Here is a 16,483-nt window from a genome sequence, read left to right on the forward strand (position 1 = left end):
CCGTATTTCTGCTGCAATGGCTGCCTGCATACAACGCTTAGCACATTGTTAACAGGCTTTGGACATCCTTTGAAGGCTGTATGCAATGGTGTTTTCTGTAATACAGACACAGTAGCCCTTAGGAATCTTTTGAATGTATGAGGCATATGTGAGGTACGTTTTATGGAAGTTCCTTAAACAATCAAGTGCAAACAGGTTTGAAACTGGGAACTTTTTAATGAGGCCATTCTTCATTGGATGGTGTTGCTTTATGAAAGATGAAATGTCTCCCTGTAACGATACCAGTTTTTACAAAAGAGATAAAAGGTAGTTTTTTGAATGAAGGTGGAAGAACTGGAGACTGACCTAGGCTGAGGTTGCTGCCATATTAGATTTAGAACAGATGTGACCCTGTCTCCTGCATGCACAGAAATGCCTGAAAATCCCAAGGCTGTTCGTTGGTTTGTTGGTATATCTCTCCATTGCATTGTGGACTTGGAGGCTTTATCTTTGGGAAGAGTATTTCTCTTCCATTTCAGGTTTTTTGCTTTGGTTCAGATCTGCAGTTGATCGTAGCTAAAGCCTAAAGATGAAGAGAGGTATTTTCCATTACAAGTAGGATTTTGTAATACAGGATATAAACAAAAATCTGACCATTGACTTGTATTCCAGTTTGATAGAGGCCAGTACTAGTTGTTTTACAGGAAAGACTTTGTTAGCAGACAATTGGGATATAGCCCTACAAGGGAATTTTTTTGTCTTAACCGCTATTAGTTAGTGGTTGGCTTATGTACTCAGCTACTTCTACTGAATCTCAAATTTCAGGTAAAGAGAAGTGTCTGCTTTGCAGGATTTTTTTTTATTATATATATATAAAACACTTTTGTTCAGTTTTATTTAAATCTGTAAGTTATAATTTTACTTAACTATTCTGTATAGTTTTAACATTTATGCTGCTTGCCAGTGATGATTTGGGTAAATCTTTTGTTTGACTGCATTACATTCAGAACTCGATAATTAGCTTTAGTAGTTCAGATAATTCATTATTTCATTTATCAACACTCAATTTTGTATGTGTATTAATTTTGTTAGTATACTAATTTGGCTAGTTTGCTCTGACCTTTTCCACAGTTATTTCTAGTTTTTAACTATTTTTTTTCTTGATGAGACACAATTATTTTGCTCCTCATTCAGTTTTGCAAATTAAGATATATTATAGACCATGAACCGGTCTCTATTGACCATCACCATGTTTTAATTTTTGGTGGGTTGAATTGATTGCTTATTTCTGTTTCTTGTTCCTCAATGTCTGCTTAATGTTTAACAAAACTTAACTTTTCATGTCATGGCTATTTGCTTTCTATAAGCCACCGGTGGGGTGTTTTGCAAAAGGCTTTTTGACATTAAAATTAGATGTCAGCTGTTTTTTGTTTAGTAATTAGTTTTTTCAACACAAAGAACTTTAGGATACTGATTAAAAGGCTTTTTTTAGTTGCTGCAGTTGTTCTTCCCCTCCCTTCTCTCTCTCTCTCTCTCTCCCCCCATTGTATTTATTGACATGTGGTAATGCTTTTAGTTGCGACAGTCTGGGTCTAAAGTAATTACATCAATCCAAAACTTTTCAAAACATAAAGTAGCTGTAAGTAGAAGTAGCCTTAAATGGCTAAGAATGTGCAATCCACAGATCTATATACAGAAAACATTATTTTACAGTGTTTTCTGTTTCTTTTCGCTCCTTGAGGCTAATGGTCTAACTTCTGTTGTTTGACGCTAACCCATCTAGCTCTTGAAGTAAAAAGAAGAAAAGGATCCACCTTTTGGGGCCAAACCAGAGAATCTGGTGAAGTCAGTTGGGAAAAACTCCCATGGTATAAGTTCAGGGCTTTTGCTATGAACTGAGGGCCTTGGCAGTAAGAAAGTGATTGAATATATCTTTGAATGTAAGCTCTTTGGGGGCGAGGGTGGTGTTAAAAAAAAATAAATTGAATATTCTTGTCATGTATGTGCAAGTTCATTTGCTTTCTTAGTTTTTAATCAGCTGTTTAGACAATTTCCGTTATTCCTGTTCTGTTTCATTCTTAGCTAAATATAGACCAGTATTTTTCTCCACTTCATAAATTGTGTAGGTGAAACAGCTGAGAAACCGTGCTGATGAAGATGCTCGCATGATCCACATGAGTATTCAGATGGGTAATGATCCACCTATTTCCCTTCGGAGAGATCTGGAGCATTTAATGCTTTTAGTAAGCTCTACTTTCTTTTAAATTACTGTGGCAAAAGTGATTGTGACTTTCCTTCTTCATCAGAAAACCCATATCTGAATGATAACATACAGTGCTGGATCTCTCCCTTTTTGGATTAGAGGGGATTTTTTTTCTTAAATATAGACACTTTCTATAACTTTTCATGTAAAGGAATTAATTTACTGCCTTGGCTTCTGATGTTAATGAAGTGTCATTTAATTCTTGTTTAATAAGTAAATACTGCATTGTTTCTTATGTTTGAAGAATTCTTGAGCTGAAGTTATTTTACAAAATATTTAAATATCTAAAATTTAAATTATAGCAAGATTATCTTAACATATCTATTATCTTAAGCCATCTTATTTTAACGTAACTTAGAAATAGGAATTTTAAGACTAGAGGCTATCACTGGAGTTGAGATCTGGCTAAATGCATGGAAGTTCTTTGGAATGGAACACCTTTGTGTATCTAGACCTTAATGTTTACACAGTGTTTTAAGTTTGTGTAAGTCTTCCAATTTCTCCCTATTTACTGTGGGTAAACTATAATTAGGTTTTAGGGTGTTTCCCCCACTATTGACAATTATTCTGATAAAGAATTGAAAAGTTTAGATAATTTTCAAGTGTTGATATATTTGTAATGAGAATTTATGGAAGACTTTTGTATTTGCTGTAGGGCAGGCTAGGCAAGGTCACCCCATTAAGGCTGCTGGAATTACAAATTCCCTAATTTCAGTAGAATTTTGACCACAAGCGTACATTTAAAAGAAAGATCTTTCTGTTTCTGTCATTTTTTTTTTTAATAAAAGAAAGAAAACTGAAATAAAATAAAATTGAAAGAAAATTTAAATAAATGTTTATTTGTATTTGCTGTAGGGCAGGCTAGGCAAGGTCACCCCATTAAGGCTGCTGGAATTACAAATTCCCTAATTTCAGTAGAATTTTGACCACAAGCGTACATTTAAAAGAAAGATCTTTCTGTTTCTGTCATTTTTTTTTTTAATAAAAGAAAGAAAACTGAAATAAAATAAAATTGAAAGAAAATTTAAATAAATGTTTATTTAAATATTAGTTATTAAGGTTACCTAACTGCACTTTCAAAAAAAAAACCCACATCAGAAAACAGATTTGCATATTGAACTGGTGCATTTTGTATTTTCTGTTCGTGAATAAATTAAAAACTTGTATATTTCCCCTTATTTAGCATGAAAATGTACAAGTGTGCAATTTTCAATATAGCAATCTTTAATATAGGGATTACTTGCCTTTTCCAAAGGTAGTCCTTTAGGTTACAGGACACTAACAGGAAAATTGATAGTGAAATGCTTTCTTAAGTAGCTCTGAGATATATAGTAAACTTAAATGAAGAACTAGAAATGAAAATTGACTCTGAGAAATTTATATGTTCAGATAACGGGTAAGATTTCTAATCATGATACTGGCCAGCTTGTTTTTAAGTAAATATATCAAGGTACGCAAATGGTTATTTACGGAGAAATGACACTGTTTTCTTAGCAATGATTTAATCTATAATAATTAGATAGAAAGTTATGAAAGTTTCATTTAACGTGTGCATTTTGGATTTCTCTGGCTGTCATTTGTTCTGATACTGCTATTTAGAAGCTGTCATTTTCAAAGAGTTTTAAGAAATGGAACACCGTCGGTGGGATGCTTTGCGTCTCGGACGTGTTTAGCTCATCTAGAAGCAGTGCTTATTGTTGAAGTAATCATCTTTTCTTGATATAGTTGATATTTTTCTAACATATTCCTTTCTCTGATAGATTGCTGAATTGTATAGGAAAGACCCCTTTAATCTGGAACTTGCCCTTGAATACTGGTGTCCATCAGAGCCTGTGCAGACATCTACCATCATGGGGTCCTACCTTGGAGTAGCTCATCAGCGACCCCCTCAGCGCCAGGTTATCTAGATTTTCTTGAGTAATTACTAGTAACTTGAAATTAAAGTAATAAAAAAAACAGGCAACAAATTTTTTGGTGTGCTTATTACAGCTAGCCTCTAAGAAGACATTATCTTTTATCAGTGGCTTATCTGCATGTGTCCTGCTCTGCATGACATGGTTATTGTTGCTTGCTCTAAAATGACCTACTGCCGGTCATTCATGGTTGTCAATAAACTTAGTAAGAAAGAGTCCTAACAAACCTCTGAAAATTTTGTTTAGGTCTGATTTTATTGCAGTTGCTAAATGAATTCTGGTAATAGTGCTCTTGTGTTTTCTGTCTGATGATCTCTACGTACCTTTTTGGTGTAACTGAGAAGTTAAATTCCTTAACTATAAAAAAAAACTTTAACTGTATTTGATAGTATTTTGGGGGGTAAAAATCCATAAGAATATTGTAATTATTTAAAGCCCAAAGGTTATAGCCCATGAGAGACAGAACTTAAAATTAGAATGAAGAAGCAATCTAAACAGATGAAGCAGACGTTCCAAAACTCTTTAGGTACCTGGGATGCTGTCAGCCTTCAATGCTTCCTGAAGGACTGTACAGTGTTAGGCAAAACCTAGTACGAGACATATCACACACATCCCAAGACCCACCCAGAATACAGGCAACTTAAGTTAGGGCCTGGTGCAATCTGCAAACACGCTAGTATGACCCTGGGAGGAACCACTGTGTGTGTGAGTTACTGCGCAGGGATATGACAAGCATAGTGAATTCTTTCCCGATATCACTTAACTTGCACTGTGAGATGTGTTAATACTGCTGTGCAGCATTTGTGAGCTGAAGTAAATTTTATCACTAGAAATACAGAATTGGAGAGTTACTATACTTTTCAATAGTATGAATTATTTTGTTTTGTTTATTTCCTCTTCGAAACATGTCTTTCACCTTCAGGGAAACTGAATAGGCCAGTCTACCAAGGATTTTTTTTCTTTTTTTTTGAGTTGTGATTCTGCCGCTCTACCCTGCCCTGATTACCTTAGAACCTGTTTTCTGATTTTGGCTGCCTATTGTTTTCCTAAAATACTCAGATTTAATTTTTTTTTTAAACACTGATCTTTATTTTTTTTTTCTAGGTTGTCTTGTCAAAGTTTGTTAGGCAAATGGGAGATCTACTTCCTTCCACAATTTACATCCCATACTTGAAAATGCTGCGGGGACTGGCTAGTGGGCCTCAGTGTGCTCATTACTGCTTTAGTTTGCTAAAAGTCAATGGCAGTAGTCATGGTAAGAAAAGTGACACTTCAGCTCTTTCTCAACTCTTTTTCTTTAGAAAAGTACAAAGACTCATTAGAGATTATTTGTGGCTTCATACTTTTAACATGTCATTATTAGTACAAAGATGAAATTGGAAGGCTTCACTTGAAAGTGTAATCTGGAAAAAAAAAAAAGACTGATTAGGTAATTAAATGTCTGAGCACCTTAGCAAGTAATTCACATAATGAAATAATGCATTTTTTTTTAAAAAAGCTGTGTCTTAACACCATAAGAGATGCAGAATATCAGTATTGCTTATTGTAAAATACAAAATGAGTAATGTCTTAACTTTAAGTTGTATATTTTGTAAATATAGTTATTTTTCCTGACCTGACTTTTTTCAGAAGCACTTTGTTCTGTTAGAATTTTTTTGATACATGTAATATAATAGCACTTTCTGAAAATAAGAGATGCTGGTCAGTCCTGTGTGTTGCATTAATTTTGCATTGATCAAATTGGAAAAAAAACCCTACTTTGAAGATATTAATAATGCTGCAAACATTCTGATTCATAAAACAGAAAACTTATTTGTACTGGCTTTTCATATTAGCATCTTTCTGTCTCTATTAAAAACAAAACCAAACAAAAAAACCAACAACAAAAAAAAACCCAAACCAGAACCACTAATTTTGGAAACAACAGCTTTACTTTGAACTTTATTTTTTCCTCTAGATAAGAAAGTTTTCCTTTTAAATTTAACTACTCTGCTTGTCACTGTGTGAAAGAGTAGAAAGAAAATCTTGTCACCTGTTTGTCATTTTTCTAGCGGAAAACATCCAAGGAGCAGGTGGCAGCCCTGTCTCCTGGGAGCATTTCTTCCACTCTTTGATGCTTTATCATGAACACTTAAGGAAAGACTTGCCAAGTGCAGACAGTGTCCAGTATCGTCACCTGCCTCTCCGAGGAATCACACAGAAAGAACAGGATGGATTAATTGCCTTTTTACAGTTGACCACTGTTATAGTAAATTGGGTAAGTAACTTTTTATTTGGTTTTGTTTGCTAATACCTTTTTTTGCTTGCAAAACATCATCGTTTAGCTGTGAAGTTCACTTAACCAGAAAGGTATGTAGGGCAAATTTACCTAGCAGTTGTTGTCATTTGATTAGTGAACTTCAAAAGTATGGGAAGCATCAGGAATAACTGTTATGACTAAACACGCAGTCCGTGTGAAGCAGGAAGAGATGACACCATTTCCTGTGTTGCTGGTGTTACTGATTTTCTTGCTTTCCTGACACTGGTGTCATGGAGATGTCTTTCAGAAGTGAGGTATATTCAGAAGAAATGACTACGGAGTAGGAAAGTTCTTTGCATTTAATTATGAGTTTGAAAAGGCAAAAATAATAGATGAATTTATAAGGAAACGGTAGAAATTTGGCAAGGAAACTGATCAACTGTGAAACTTGCCTCTAGAGTTAGATTTAAAATGTCCCTGAACCAAGAGTGTAAAACGTGCCATGAATTGACTGGAAGAGGATTCCAAGAGAATAAAACCGCAGTGCAGATTTTGTATTGGAATTGTCTGGGTAATTCTGGATAGCGTGGAATTCAGCTCTTCAGTACCCACTAGACTCTGCAGCCTAAAAATTCTGTGATATAGTGAGATACCCTTGGTTTTGCTGACACAACCACAAGACAGATCAGTGAAACTAATTAGGCTTTTTAAAAATCATCCTTGGTGGCGGTGATAATGGGGTGTTCCTATGTGAGCTGTCGTGTCAGCATTGGATAGGCGTGGGGAAAAAGGAACTCTTAAAACTAATATTTCCTGCCATCATAAAACCATAGCCTGGGAAGAAGTAAATTTCTTCTAAGGATGCAGGGAATTATCATTTGATGAGGCTAGAGGCTTGTTCCTGGTCCAGTGGTTCATTTGAGAGTCTCAAATGAACTTACACTGGTGATGGCCCTGCTCTTAGACTTAAACAAATTCATATAAGTTCCTAGCAAATGTCCAAAGGCAATTGAAGTTCATAATAGAAATATTGATAAAGTCCCTCCACCAGTGCTTGAAGAAGCTGTCTAGAGTGTAAGTACTTAAACTTACTTAAGACTAATTCCATGAACGTGTGTCTACCAAAAAACCCAAATAAAAAAATTGAGTTGGTATAAGAAGCTTATATTATGCATATAATTTTTCTGTACAGTTAGGCACAATTTTAGTACTCGTGAGTCATTAAATTGGGCTTTTTGTTTAATTAAAATTGTTTGCTTTGGAATGGTCTGCCATTCTTCTGATATTTGTGTACCTTCAAGTACGAAGCAGAGTCGTTGATACTGAACTGTGAGTTAGAGATTGTAAGACATGAATAATCTTCAAAGAAACAATCTGCAGTTTTGTTTTCTGTTGAACTCCATAGAGTGAGAACGCTCGCTTGGCTCTTTGTGAGCACCCTCAGTGGACGCCAGTAGTGGTCATTCTGGGACTTCTGCAGTGCAGCATTCCTCCTATTTTGAAAGCGGAGCTATTAGAAACCCTTACTGCTTTTGGAAAATCTCCTGAAATAGCTGCTTCGCTCTGGCAATCCCTGGAATATACACAGGTATCTTAGGATTTTCAGTGTTTAGAACTATAGCGTCCCAATCTGTTGAAATTGTCAGTGTATTTGAAGTAGTATTGCACTTCCTCATAAATTTTCTTGTTGCCATTGTTGAATATAGTTTTTTTTCACTTAGTTAATGCAGTTCTTACTTAGAAACGATTTTGAAAATGACAGTATGGTTTTATGCCTCAGAGATCTCATTGGCTGTGCTTATTTTACATAAATACAGGTTTCCTAACAGACAGTCCTGTGTTCAATATGTTTTTTCCTCAGTGTATGTTATCAGCAATTAATGTTCTGCAGGTTATGTATTTTTCTGTTTGGGTTGGTTGGGGGTTTTTTTGTTGTTGTTTTGGCGTGTAATATTCTTCCAGTGTGAGTGGTGCTCATAGAAAGAAGGGACTGGCTAAAAAGCTCCACTTTCAGGCATTTAATTTTCAGAGGAAGTTAATTGTAATTTACAGGATATTGTTGCCAACTTTCACATTTAGATGGCAAATGTCAGATACATATTAAAAGCCCTACCTTTTAAAAAAGTGTTTTTTCCCTTCTGTCTTGATTTCAGAGAAAAATTTTAAATATGAATCCTAAGGAAGATGAATATCAAATGAAAATGCTCTTGGTATTGTTAATTCAAGAATCATAATGGGATGGGGTTATTTTATAGTGTGTATTATGGCTCAGACTAATTGCTGGGTTTTTTTGGAAGAACTTGAGGCATTTGAACTGCAACTGCTGTTTTTTTTGTTAATTACTAATAAAAAGACCCTGACAATAATGACATCTTATAATAGTAGTATTTTAAATGCTCACCACTTTTGCTTCCTAATTTATGATATTCCTTAAAATATGCTGTTATAAGAGATAACAAGGGAAGCGTCTTTCCTCTAGCCAATATAAGACAAAAATCATTAATGTGGATATTATGGCTGACTAATTGCTGGGTTTTTTTGGAAGAACTTGAGGCATTTGAACTGCAACTGCTGTTTTTTTTGTTAATTACTAATAAAAAGACCCTGACAATAATGACATCTTATAATAGTAGTATTTTAAATGCTCACCACTTTTGCTTCCTAATTTATGATATTCCTTAAAATATGCTGTTATAAGAGATAACAAGGGAAGCGTCTTTCCTCTAGCCAATATAAGACAAAAATCATTAATGTGGAAATATTTCTGTTCTTTGTTTCGTTTAACAATCAATGTGATGCAGATTTTTGAGGATGTAAAGCTAGAAGCATACAAGTGTACAACATATAATCCAGCCTTTCAGACAGAAAAATCTTAGCTTTTTACCTTTTAAGAGGATTTAGGAAACCTCTTCTTACAGCTAAAAAGTGATGAATACGTTTTAGTCCTGATAGAAATGATGGAGATGCACTTCAATTATGTGAAATGTATTGCTTGCCTGTTTTCATTTCTCTTTCTGTTTTGAAGATATTACAAACTGTGAGAAGTCCAGGCCAGAGACAAGCAATTGGTATTGAGGTAAGAGTTTCTTCGTACCTAGGCAGCCTCTCTGACCATCTGCATATGAGTTCAGGAAACACCTGCAGAGGCTGCATCTGCTGCTGTGTCCACGGGAAACCCTTGGAATAGGTGCTGCCATTTCACTGCTTCTTAATTTATTCTCAGGCCTGCTTGTAATTTCTGGAAATTTTATCCATTTATGAGTGCAGCATCGTACTAGTAACAGAGCAGCATCTAAATCTTCAAATTCCGTATGAGCACTTCTTATTAAGATTTTCCTATTTTCCTAAATTGGCCTCACTTTTGTTACCTGTTAGTACAGCTCGCTTCACTTCTAATAAAAGTGGTAAATAAAAGCAAAGTATGTAAATGTTGAGGCATATCTTCTAGTAGCTCAGAAATGAACAGAGAGTGTATTGCTGAACTGAAATGACAATACTGTTGCTTCACTGCTTTTGCTTTGTTCGTGATGTACTGTAGACAAAAATGCAGCAAAGTCAATTCACTGTAAAGTAATTCACAGATGATGCCCTTATATTATTTGTTCTCACATGTTTCTTCCTCCCTCAAAATCTTTGATTTTTCTCCTTCTGTTTTTGCTGTCCTCCTGGGAAGGTTGAACTGAATGAAATTGAGTCCCGATGTGAGGAATATCCTTTAACCCGTGCCTTCTGTCGACTCATCAGCACGCTAGTGGAGAGTTCATTCCCCTCTAACTTGGGAGCAGGTCTCCGCCCACCAGGCTTTGATCCCTATCTCCAGTTCCTCAGGGATGCTGTGTTTCTCCGATTCCGCACCAGAGCTTACAGGAGAGCTGCTGAAAAAGTAATTTTTGTTTGAAAATCTCTTTTCTTTTTTTTTTTTTTTTTTTTTTTTGCTGTAGTTAAAATGTTTTGGCACTACTGATGTGACTTAGATCTGTTTGAGAAGCTGTGCAAGTTTACTGCAGCAGAGGTAACCTGGAGTAGTTCATAGTGTTTTGATTCTGTAAATGGGTGATTTTTCAACTCATGGGTCATCAGTATCTATGAACTACTTCTAAGGAGCCTGTATAAAGTATCTTTTTAAAAAAATAAAAGAATTTTATATTACTGCTAAATCACAATTTGCTATACAGAGTTCTGCAAAGCTACTACGTGGCTAATGACTTCTGAACATCACATGCCCAAATCTACAAGTCAGATTTGTCCTTTCCTCATTGTTACTTCAGAGAATATTTCTGACTTGCTGAACCAAGGAATTTGAGTTTCCTTTATGATCCTTCTGGATGAAAGCTCATGCTGCATTGTATCCTGGAAGCTATTAATGATCTGTTACTAGCTGTATACCTATTAAAGACTCTTATTGCTTGTAGTTTCAATATACTAATATGTGTCTTGTATAATAGAGCCTAAAATAGGCAATAAATCTGGTTTAGTGTTCCATTTTACTTCAGAAAGAAGGCTTGGCCTTTCAGATTATTTGACATGATGAATTATAAGTGTTGTTGGATGGTATTTCAGAATTAGATAGTCATGCCATACTTCTGATCCATCACTGCACTGCCTGTTGTATTCTTTGTCATCGTGGTCTTGTTGCTGCAGTGTCAGTCTTATTCTGTGAGTCTTATCAGACTTTTTCTTCATTTTGTGATTATCTACAGTGGGAAGTAGCTGAGGTGGTTCTGGAAGTGCTTTACAAATTGCTGCGGGACTATGAACCTCAACTTGAAGACTTTGTGGACCAATATGTGGAGTTACAAGGTTAACTTGTTCGTTTGTTCACTGACAAACAGAATTGTAACTTGCTTTGTTCTCTTGCCTCTATCTTGTGATCTTGTTTAATATTGCAAGTAAGCTGGTGGAAAGCTAGACCAAGGCTTTAAGATAGGAAGACGTTCAAAAAATGTCCACGTACTGTTGGGAGCTATGTTGTTGATTCAGTAGGGCTTCATGTACACTATTTCCTACTTTGCTAGCTCTACTAGGAGGATGACTTCTGTCTCCTGCATTGCTGATTTGATTAAAGAGCAGCATTTGACACTTAAACACCTCGGTTTTGGGCTTGTTCCTCTGGATTTTTTTGGTCTATATCTAAATCACCACTATTCATAGGGTTAATTTAAAGGTGTCAGTGTATTTGATATATCCTCTAATATTAATATTATTGATATATTAATTATTCAGAGTAGACAGCAGTAGAATTATGATCTGAAGTAATTTAATTCTGGGCAACTATTCTTTAAAAGACCAAAGTAGATGGCAGTTGCCTCATTATAGGAAATTTAAGCCTTATTTGGGCAGCCAATTTTTTTTTTTAGTACAAAGTTTGTTCTTAACATTGAATGCCAGCCTGATGCCTGTGAATTTGCTTGTAGCAGTAGAGAGCTATAAGAACCACTTCTTAAGTGAACAACAACTTTAAGACATACCTCTCCAGTGAGCTCGCCTCAGTCTGGGAGTCTGTGCCCTGTACTTTGACAAACAGTTCTTGGCAGCTTAACTGGCTTGAGTAATTTCTGTTAGTTCATTCCTGTCCTCAGCTAATCTTTCAGCTTGTATGATTATTTCTGGATTACATGATGTATTGGAGAAATGGGTTAAAACCGATCTTTTTGACTAGATCCATTTCTTGAACTGACGCAGTGTGTGGCACCACAGTGCCATAGCATGTCTATTGGCGTGTTAGGAGGCAGCACAGACATGGAATGAATGGAAGGAGAAGGGGATTGCTTAAGCTGATGCAAATAGAAACTGCACCCTCGTTCTCACTTCCATATTAAGAAAGACTCTTACTGTTCTCCTGCTGTTATTCACCATAGTTTACTAGGATACTAGATAAACCAGAAACATTAATCTTGACTTTTCCTTTTGTTTTGTTTTCTGAGGGACTTTGAGTTTTAGGCTAGTAGTTTCATTTTTGCATACATTGTTGCAACAGACATGAAAGTATCTGTACACTATGAGCATTGGGGGGGTTTAGTGGACCGTCTCAGTTTTGATTTCTGGAAATGCTTTTTCCCCTCATCCAGGGTCTTCATGCAGGTTTAGGGGGATGTAAACTTTTTCCAGTTACTTTTCAGTCTTGCAAAACCATTTAATGTAGCTCCAATGTGGTATAAAGTCCTAGCATTGATTTGAATCCGAGGTCAGATCTACTTAGGGAAAGTCTAATGGGTTAAAGTTGAAATTGTGCTATTAGATATTGAAAAGTAATGGTAATTGCCATTGCTACTCTTCCCAAACTTTTTAAATTACCTAGGTGGCTTATGTGTAAAGAAAACCTCTGAAGACTTTGTATGCAGTATGTTTCATCTAAATAGATGTTGCTTACAACAACAGGGACTGTTATGTTTTGTAGCTCAGGCTAACTTGAGTAATGGAAGTCTTTTCTATTAGATGTTAAATTTTTTTTTCCCTCCTTTCTTTAGGTGAAGAAATAATAGCATATAAACCACCTGGATTCAATTTGATGTATCATCTATTGAATGAGTCCCCAATGCTGGAACTGTCCCTTAGTTTGCTAGAAGAAGGGGTTAAGCAGCTTGATACTTATGCTCCGTTTCCTGGTATGTGCCTAGAATTTATTTTTCATGTGAAGTTAATGCGTACTAAGCCTTCCAACCCAAACTATTCTCTGATTCTATAAGTAGGATTTAAAGCTGACATTGCACATCTTCAACTTGATGTTGTTTCTCTTGCATGTAAAAATTGTGTTTTGGGGGGAATTTTCCTAGTAGTAAACAACTGACAAGTTCTTTCTTGGTGCAAGGCTTGATGAATGAGGTTTATGAACGTAGTCTATTTAACTGCTCCTTTGTTTTTCTTATGGTTCTTTGTTGTTTGTGCACTGCAGGGAAGAAGCATTTAGAGAAAGCTGTACAGTATTGCCTTGCACTTCTAAACTTAACCCTACAGAAAGAGAATCTGTTTATGGATCTGTTGCGGGAGAGCCACCTTTCCCTTATTGTCACACCACTGGAGCAGCTGCTTCAAGGAATCAATCCTCGCACTAAAAAGGCAGATCATGTGGTGAATATTGCTAGGTATGTGCAAAGTACTAGGAAGGGAGAAGTTTTGGAGGCACAGAAGTGTTTGGATCCTGGTCCTTTCAGTAGTTTTACTAGCCGATGCTTCTCTTTGCACAGAGCATCTCTGAGATTTTTTTTGGTGGGGAGAGGTGTCTTCACAGGTGGTATGATCTGTGTATTGTCTAGTGCAAGATTGGGATCTGCATTTATAGTTTTTCTTTTGGAATTTTTTTCCCCTCATGATTTATTCCTGATTGCCTTATGTGCAGTGGTTCCCTTGCATATAATTTTCAGTTTGCCCCAGACTTTGGTTGTCATAGAGTGGGAGAATAAATCTTCATTTGGTTGCTATTGGCTACTTAAATGTTTTACGGTATTGTCCGTTAGTTACTATATTAAAAGTATTAGGCTAGTAATCTGCAACTCCGTTTCAAATGTGAAACTTTAGGATTTCCACTTCCCACTGACACCTACAGTAACTGCTGTTACTGTTTGATTTTATAATAACTTTACAAACCAACAGTCATGAACAGTAGAATTGAGTGCATAAAAAAGCAGTGATATTCTGACATGGAATGCACTAAAAAATTGAACTCTTTCTATATATGTGTGTTTGTCTTTCATTTATATTACTTTCTTCACATAACAATAGTCGACAAATAGTTTAAAAAATGTGCCTTTTAAGGTGCTTTTAAATTTTTTTTAATCTCGCCTATTTTGGGTACATGCAGTAGTTGATTTTTAGCTAGTTTTGGTCTTCAGTGACACTCATTTCTGCGTGATCTGAAGCTATTTTCTCCACGTTTCTCGTGTGAGTCTGTGACCAGTTGTTCTAACTTATCCTGCAGTGTTTGAGGTAGATTTTGGATAAAAAGAATGGTAAAAATTCCAGGAGAGATTATTATCCCTACTCAGCCTACTACCCTCCTTTTGATGGAGGAGTGTTAAGTGCTTCATGTAGAGTGAAATTTTGTTTGTAGCTTTAACATTTTCTCATGTAGTTTGATTTGTAAATGTTTTAGTTCTAAATGTTGTTTAATTTCTCATCTGTGCATTACCATCTTGAAATAGTAAAATTCTCAACAATTTTATTACAATAATCTTGTATTTTTGAAGGTATCTTTATCATGGAAACAGCAATCCTGAACTGGCTTTTGAAAGTGCCAAGATTTTATGCTGTATTTCTTATAATTCCAACATCCAGATAAAGCTAGTTGGTGATTTTACACATGATCAGGTAAGTGCTAGTTTCTTTGGATCTGGAAAGAGAGACTGGTGGAGAAATGCTGGTGCGCCATAACGTTACTTTAATGGATAGTTTTCTAGATCAAGTACATTAAAACTATATTTTGTCTTATATCTACCTACCTCTAAAAAGTCTTTTAGTGTGGCATTGTGAAAAGCAACTACTTCATTAATTGAAAAAAAGAAAATCATGAATGTTTGCAAGAAGAAGGGCAATAGTCTTTGAGATACTGAGACTTTTTCTTGACAGGTCTTCAACCTGTGAGGATAATTTAGCAAATGTAACAACAGTAGATTTTTTTTTTTTTCTGTTCAGTGGCTAAATGCTTACCTATGCTTTAGAACAGCTATGACTCTTAACTCCTGCTTATTAACTAGGTTATATAAGTTTTGTCTAGAACTTCTGTCAACTTATATGGAGGAAATTATGAAAGGTATTGTTTTTAATACCCTTAAAATCCTTTGTTTTCATCCCTCCATTGTTGAATATAGAGTATTAGCCAGAAGCTGATGGCTGGGTTTGTGGAATGTTTGGACAATGAAGATGCAGAAGAATTAATTAATCCAGATGAGGGTATGTAAAAGGCTTCTTAAAAATGGCTTACGCTGTTGTCTTTTGTATAGAATGAAAGAGGTGAAGAAGTCAGAAAACCCTTTTCTTGTGTTGTTTTCTATAGAATTAGACCTTTAACAGAATGAAAAGCACCAATGTCTTGTTAAGATATGTCCACAGTATGATAAGCCAACTACAAACTGAGTCTGTTTTCAGAAGACAAGTATTTAACATTGGTCTGGATGTATTATTTAGAGCTGTATTAATAGTAATTTGAAATTTGGTCTTGTATCCCTCTATACTAATATAAGTTGATGCCTTAGTGTTCTTGTAGTTAACTTGAAGGCTCTGAGGATTATTCCCTTAAATGGATTTCTTCTCTTCATTATTCATCTCATCTTTTTTTTTTTTTTTTTTTTTTAAAAATAAAGAGCTGGGGCCTGAGAAGCGGGCACGAATCCATCATGAAACAAGGATCCATATTCTGAATCTCCTTATCACCTCTCTTGAGTGTAGTCCTCCCAGCCTTGCTCTGTATCTCTTGGGATATGAACTAAAGAAACCTGTCAGCACCACAAATCTGCAAGATCCAGGTATGAAGAGGAAAAGTTGATCGGGCATTTAATCAGTTCTGTTACCAACACTGAGAATATTGGAAAATTCATGGGGAGAAGCAGTTCCTCTTAATGTTAAGAATAAGACAACAGGCATTGTTCTAATCCTTAAAAGCTAAATTAAAAGATATGTTGATATCCAAATGCAGCATTTAAATGGCTTCAGGATTTGATCCTTTGTTTAAGTTGGATTTTGGAACAGACTTGATATTAGAGTTGTGGGGGAAAATGATAATTTAGATGTGAAACATTATTTACTATTTTATGCAGTGTGGTTGTGTCCACAGTACAAAGAAATTGATTTAATGATCCAAGAAGTACCTACATATGACAACATGGGAATTTATAAAGCAGATTGTCACTTTAAACTAGTTATACTACTTGACTACTATCCTGTCCCTCCTCAAACTCCTGTTTAAAATTAATTACAGGGAAGAAAAACAGTTTTGTTGTTTAACGTTGTAGAAGAAAACCTTTTAGAATATGTGGGTTTTCTTTCTACCACTAGGTATATTAATATATTTATATATTCATAATATAGATTTATATATTCATACATATGAATATATATATGAGAATATATATTGGGCGGGAGTGTTGACCTGCTCGA

General features: G+C 35.4%; 1 protein-coding gene across 1 annotated transcript in view; it reads left to right on the forward strand.

Moving 5' to 3' along the window:
- Positions 1 to 16,483, forward strand: part of NUP205 (nucleoporin 205) — a 44,998-nt gene that overhangs the window by 2,377 nt on the left and 26,138 nt on the right. Inside the window, exons 4-16 of the mRNA XM_019473318.1 lie at positions 2,106 to 2,222; positions 4,003 to 4,140; positions 5,260 to 5,410; positions 6,207 to 6,412; positions 7,800 to 7,982; positions 9,420 to 9,470; positions 10,068 to 10,277; positions 11,095 to 11,194; positions 12,862 to 12,999; positions 13,287 to 13,476; positions 14,578 to 14,698; positions 15,199 to 15,280; positions 15,691 to 15,852. Of these exons, the coding sequence (XP_019328863.1) occupies positions 2,106 to 2,222; positions 4,003 to 4,140; positions 5,260 to 5,410; positions 6,207 to 6,412; positions 7,800 to 7,982; positions 9,420 to 9,470; positions 10,068 to 10,277; positions 11,095 to 11,194; positions 12,862 to 12,999; positions 13,287 to 13,476; positions 14,578 to 14,698; positions 15,199 to 15,280; positions 15,691 to 15,852 (1,849 nt within the window). The remainder of the gene's footprint in view (positions 1 to 2,105; positions 2,223 to 4,002; positions 4,141 to 5,259; positions 5,411 to 6,206; positions 6,413 to 7,799; positions 7,983 to 9,419; positions 9,471 to 10,067; positions 10,278 to 11,094; positions 11,195 to 12,861; positions 13,000 to 13,286; positions 13,477 to 14,577; positions 14,699 to 15,198; positions 15,281 to 15,690; positions 15,853 to 16,483) is intronic.

The sequence above is a fragment of the Aptenodytes forsteri genome, unplaced genomic scaffold, assembly GCF_000699145.1.
Source record: "Aptenodytes forsteri isolate BGI_AS27 unplaced genomic scaffold, ASM69914v1 Scaffold60, whole genome shotgun sequence".
Lineage (NCBI taxonomy): Eukaryota > Metazoa > Chordata > Aves > Sphenisciformes > Spheniscidae > Aptenodytes > Aptenodytes forsteri.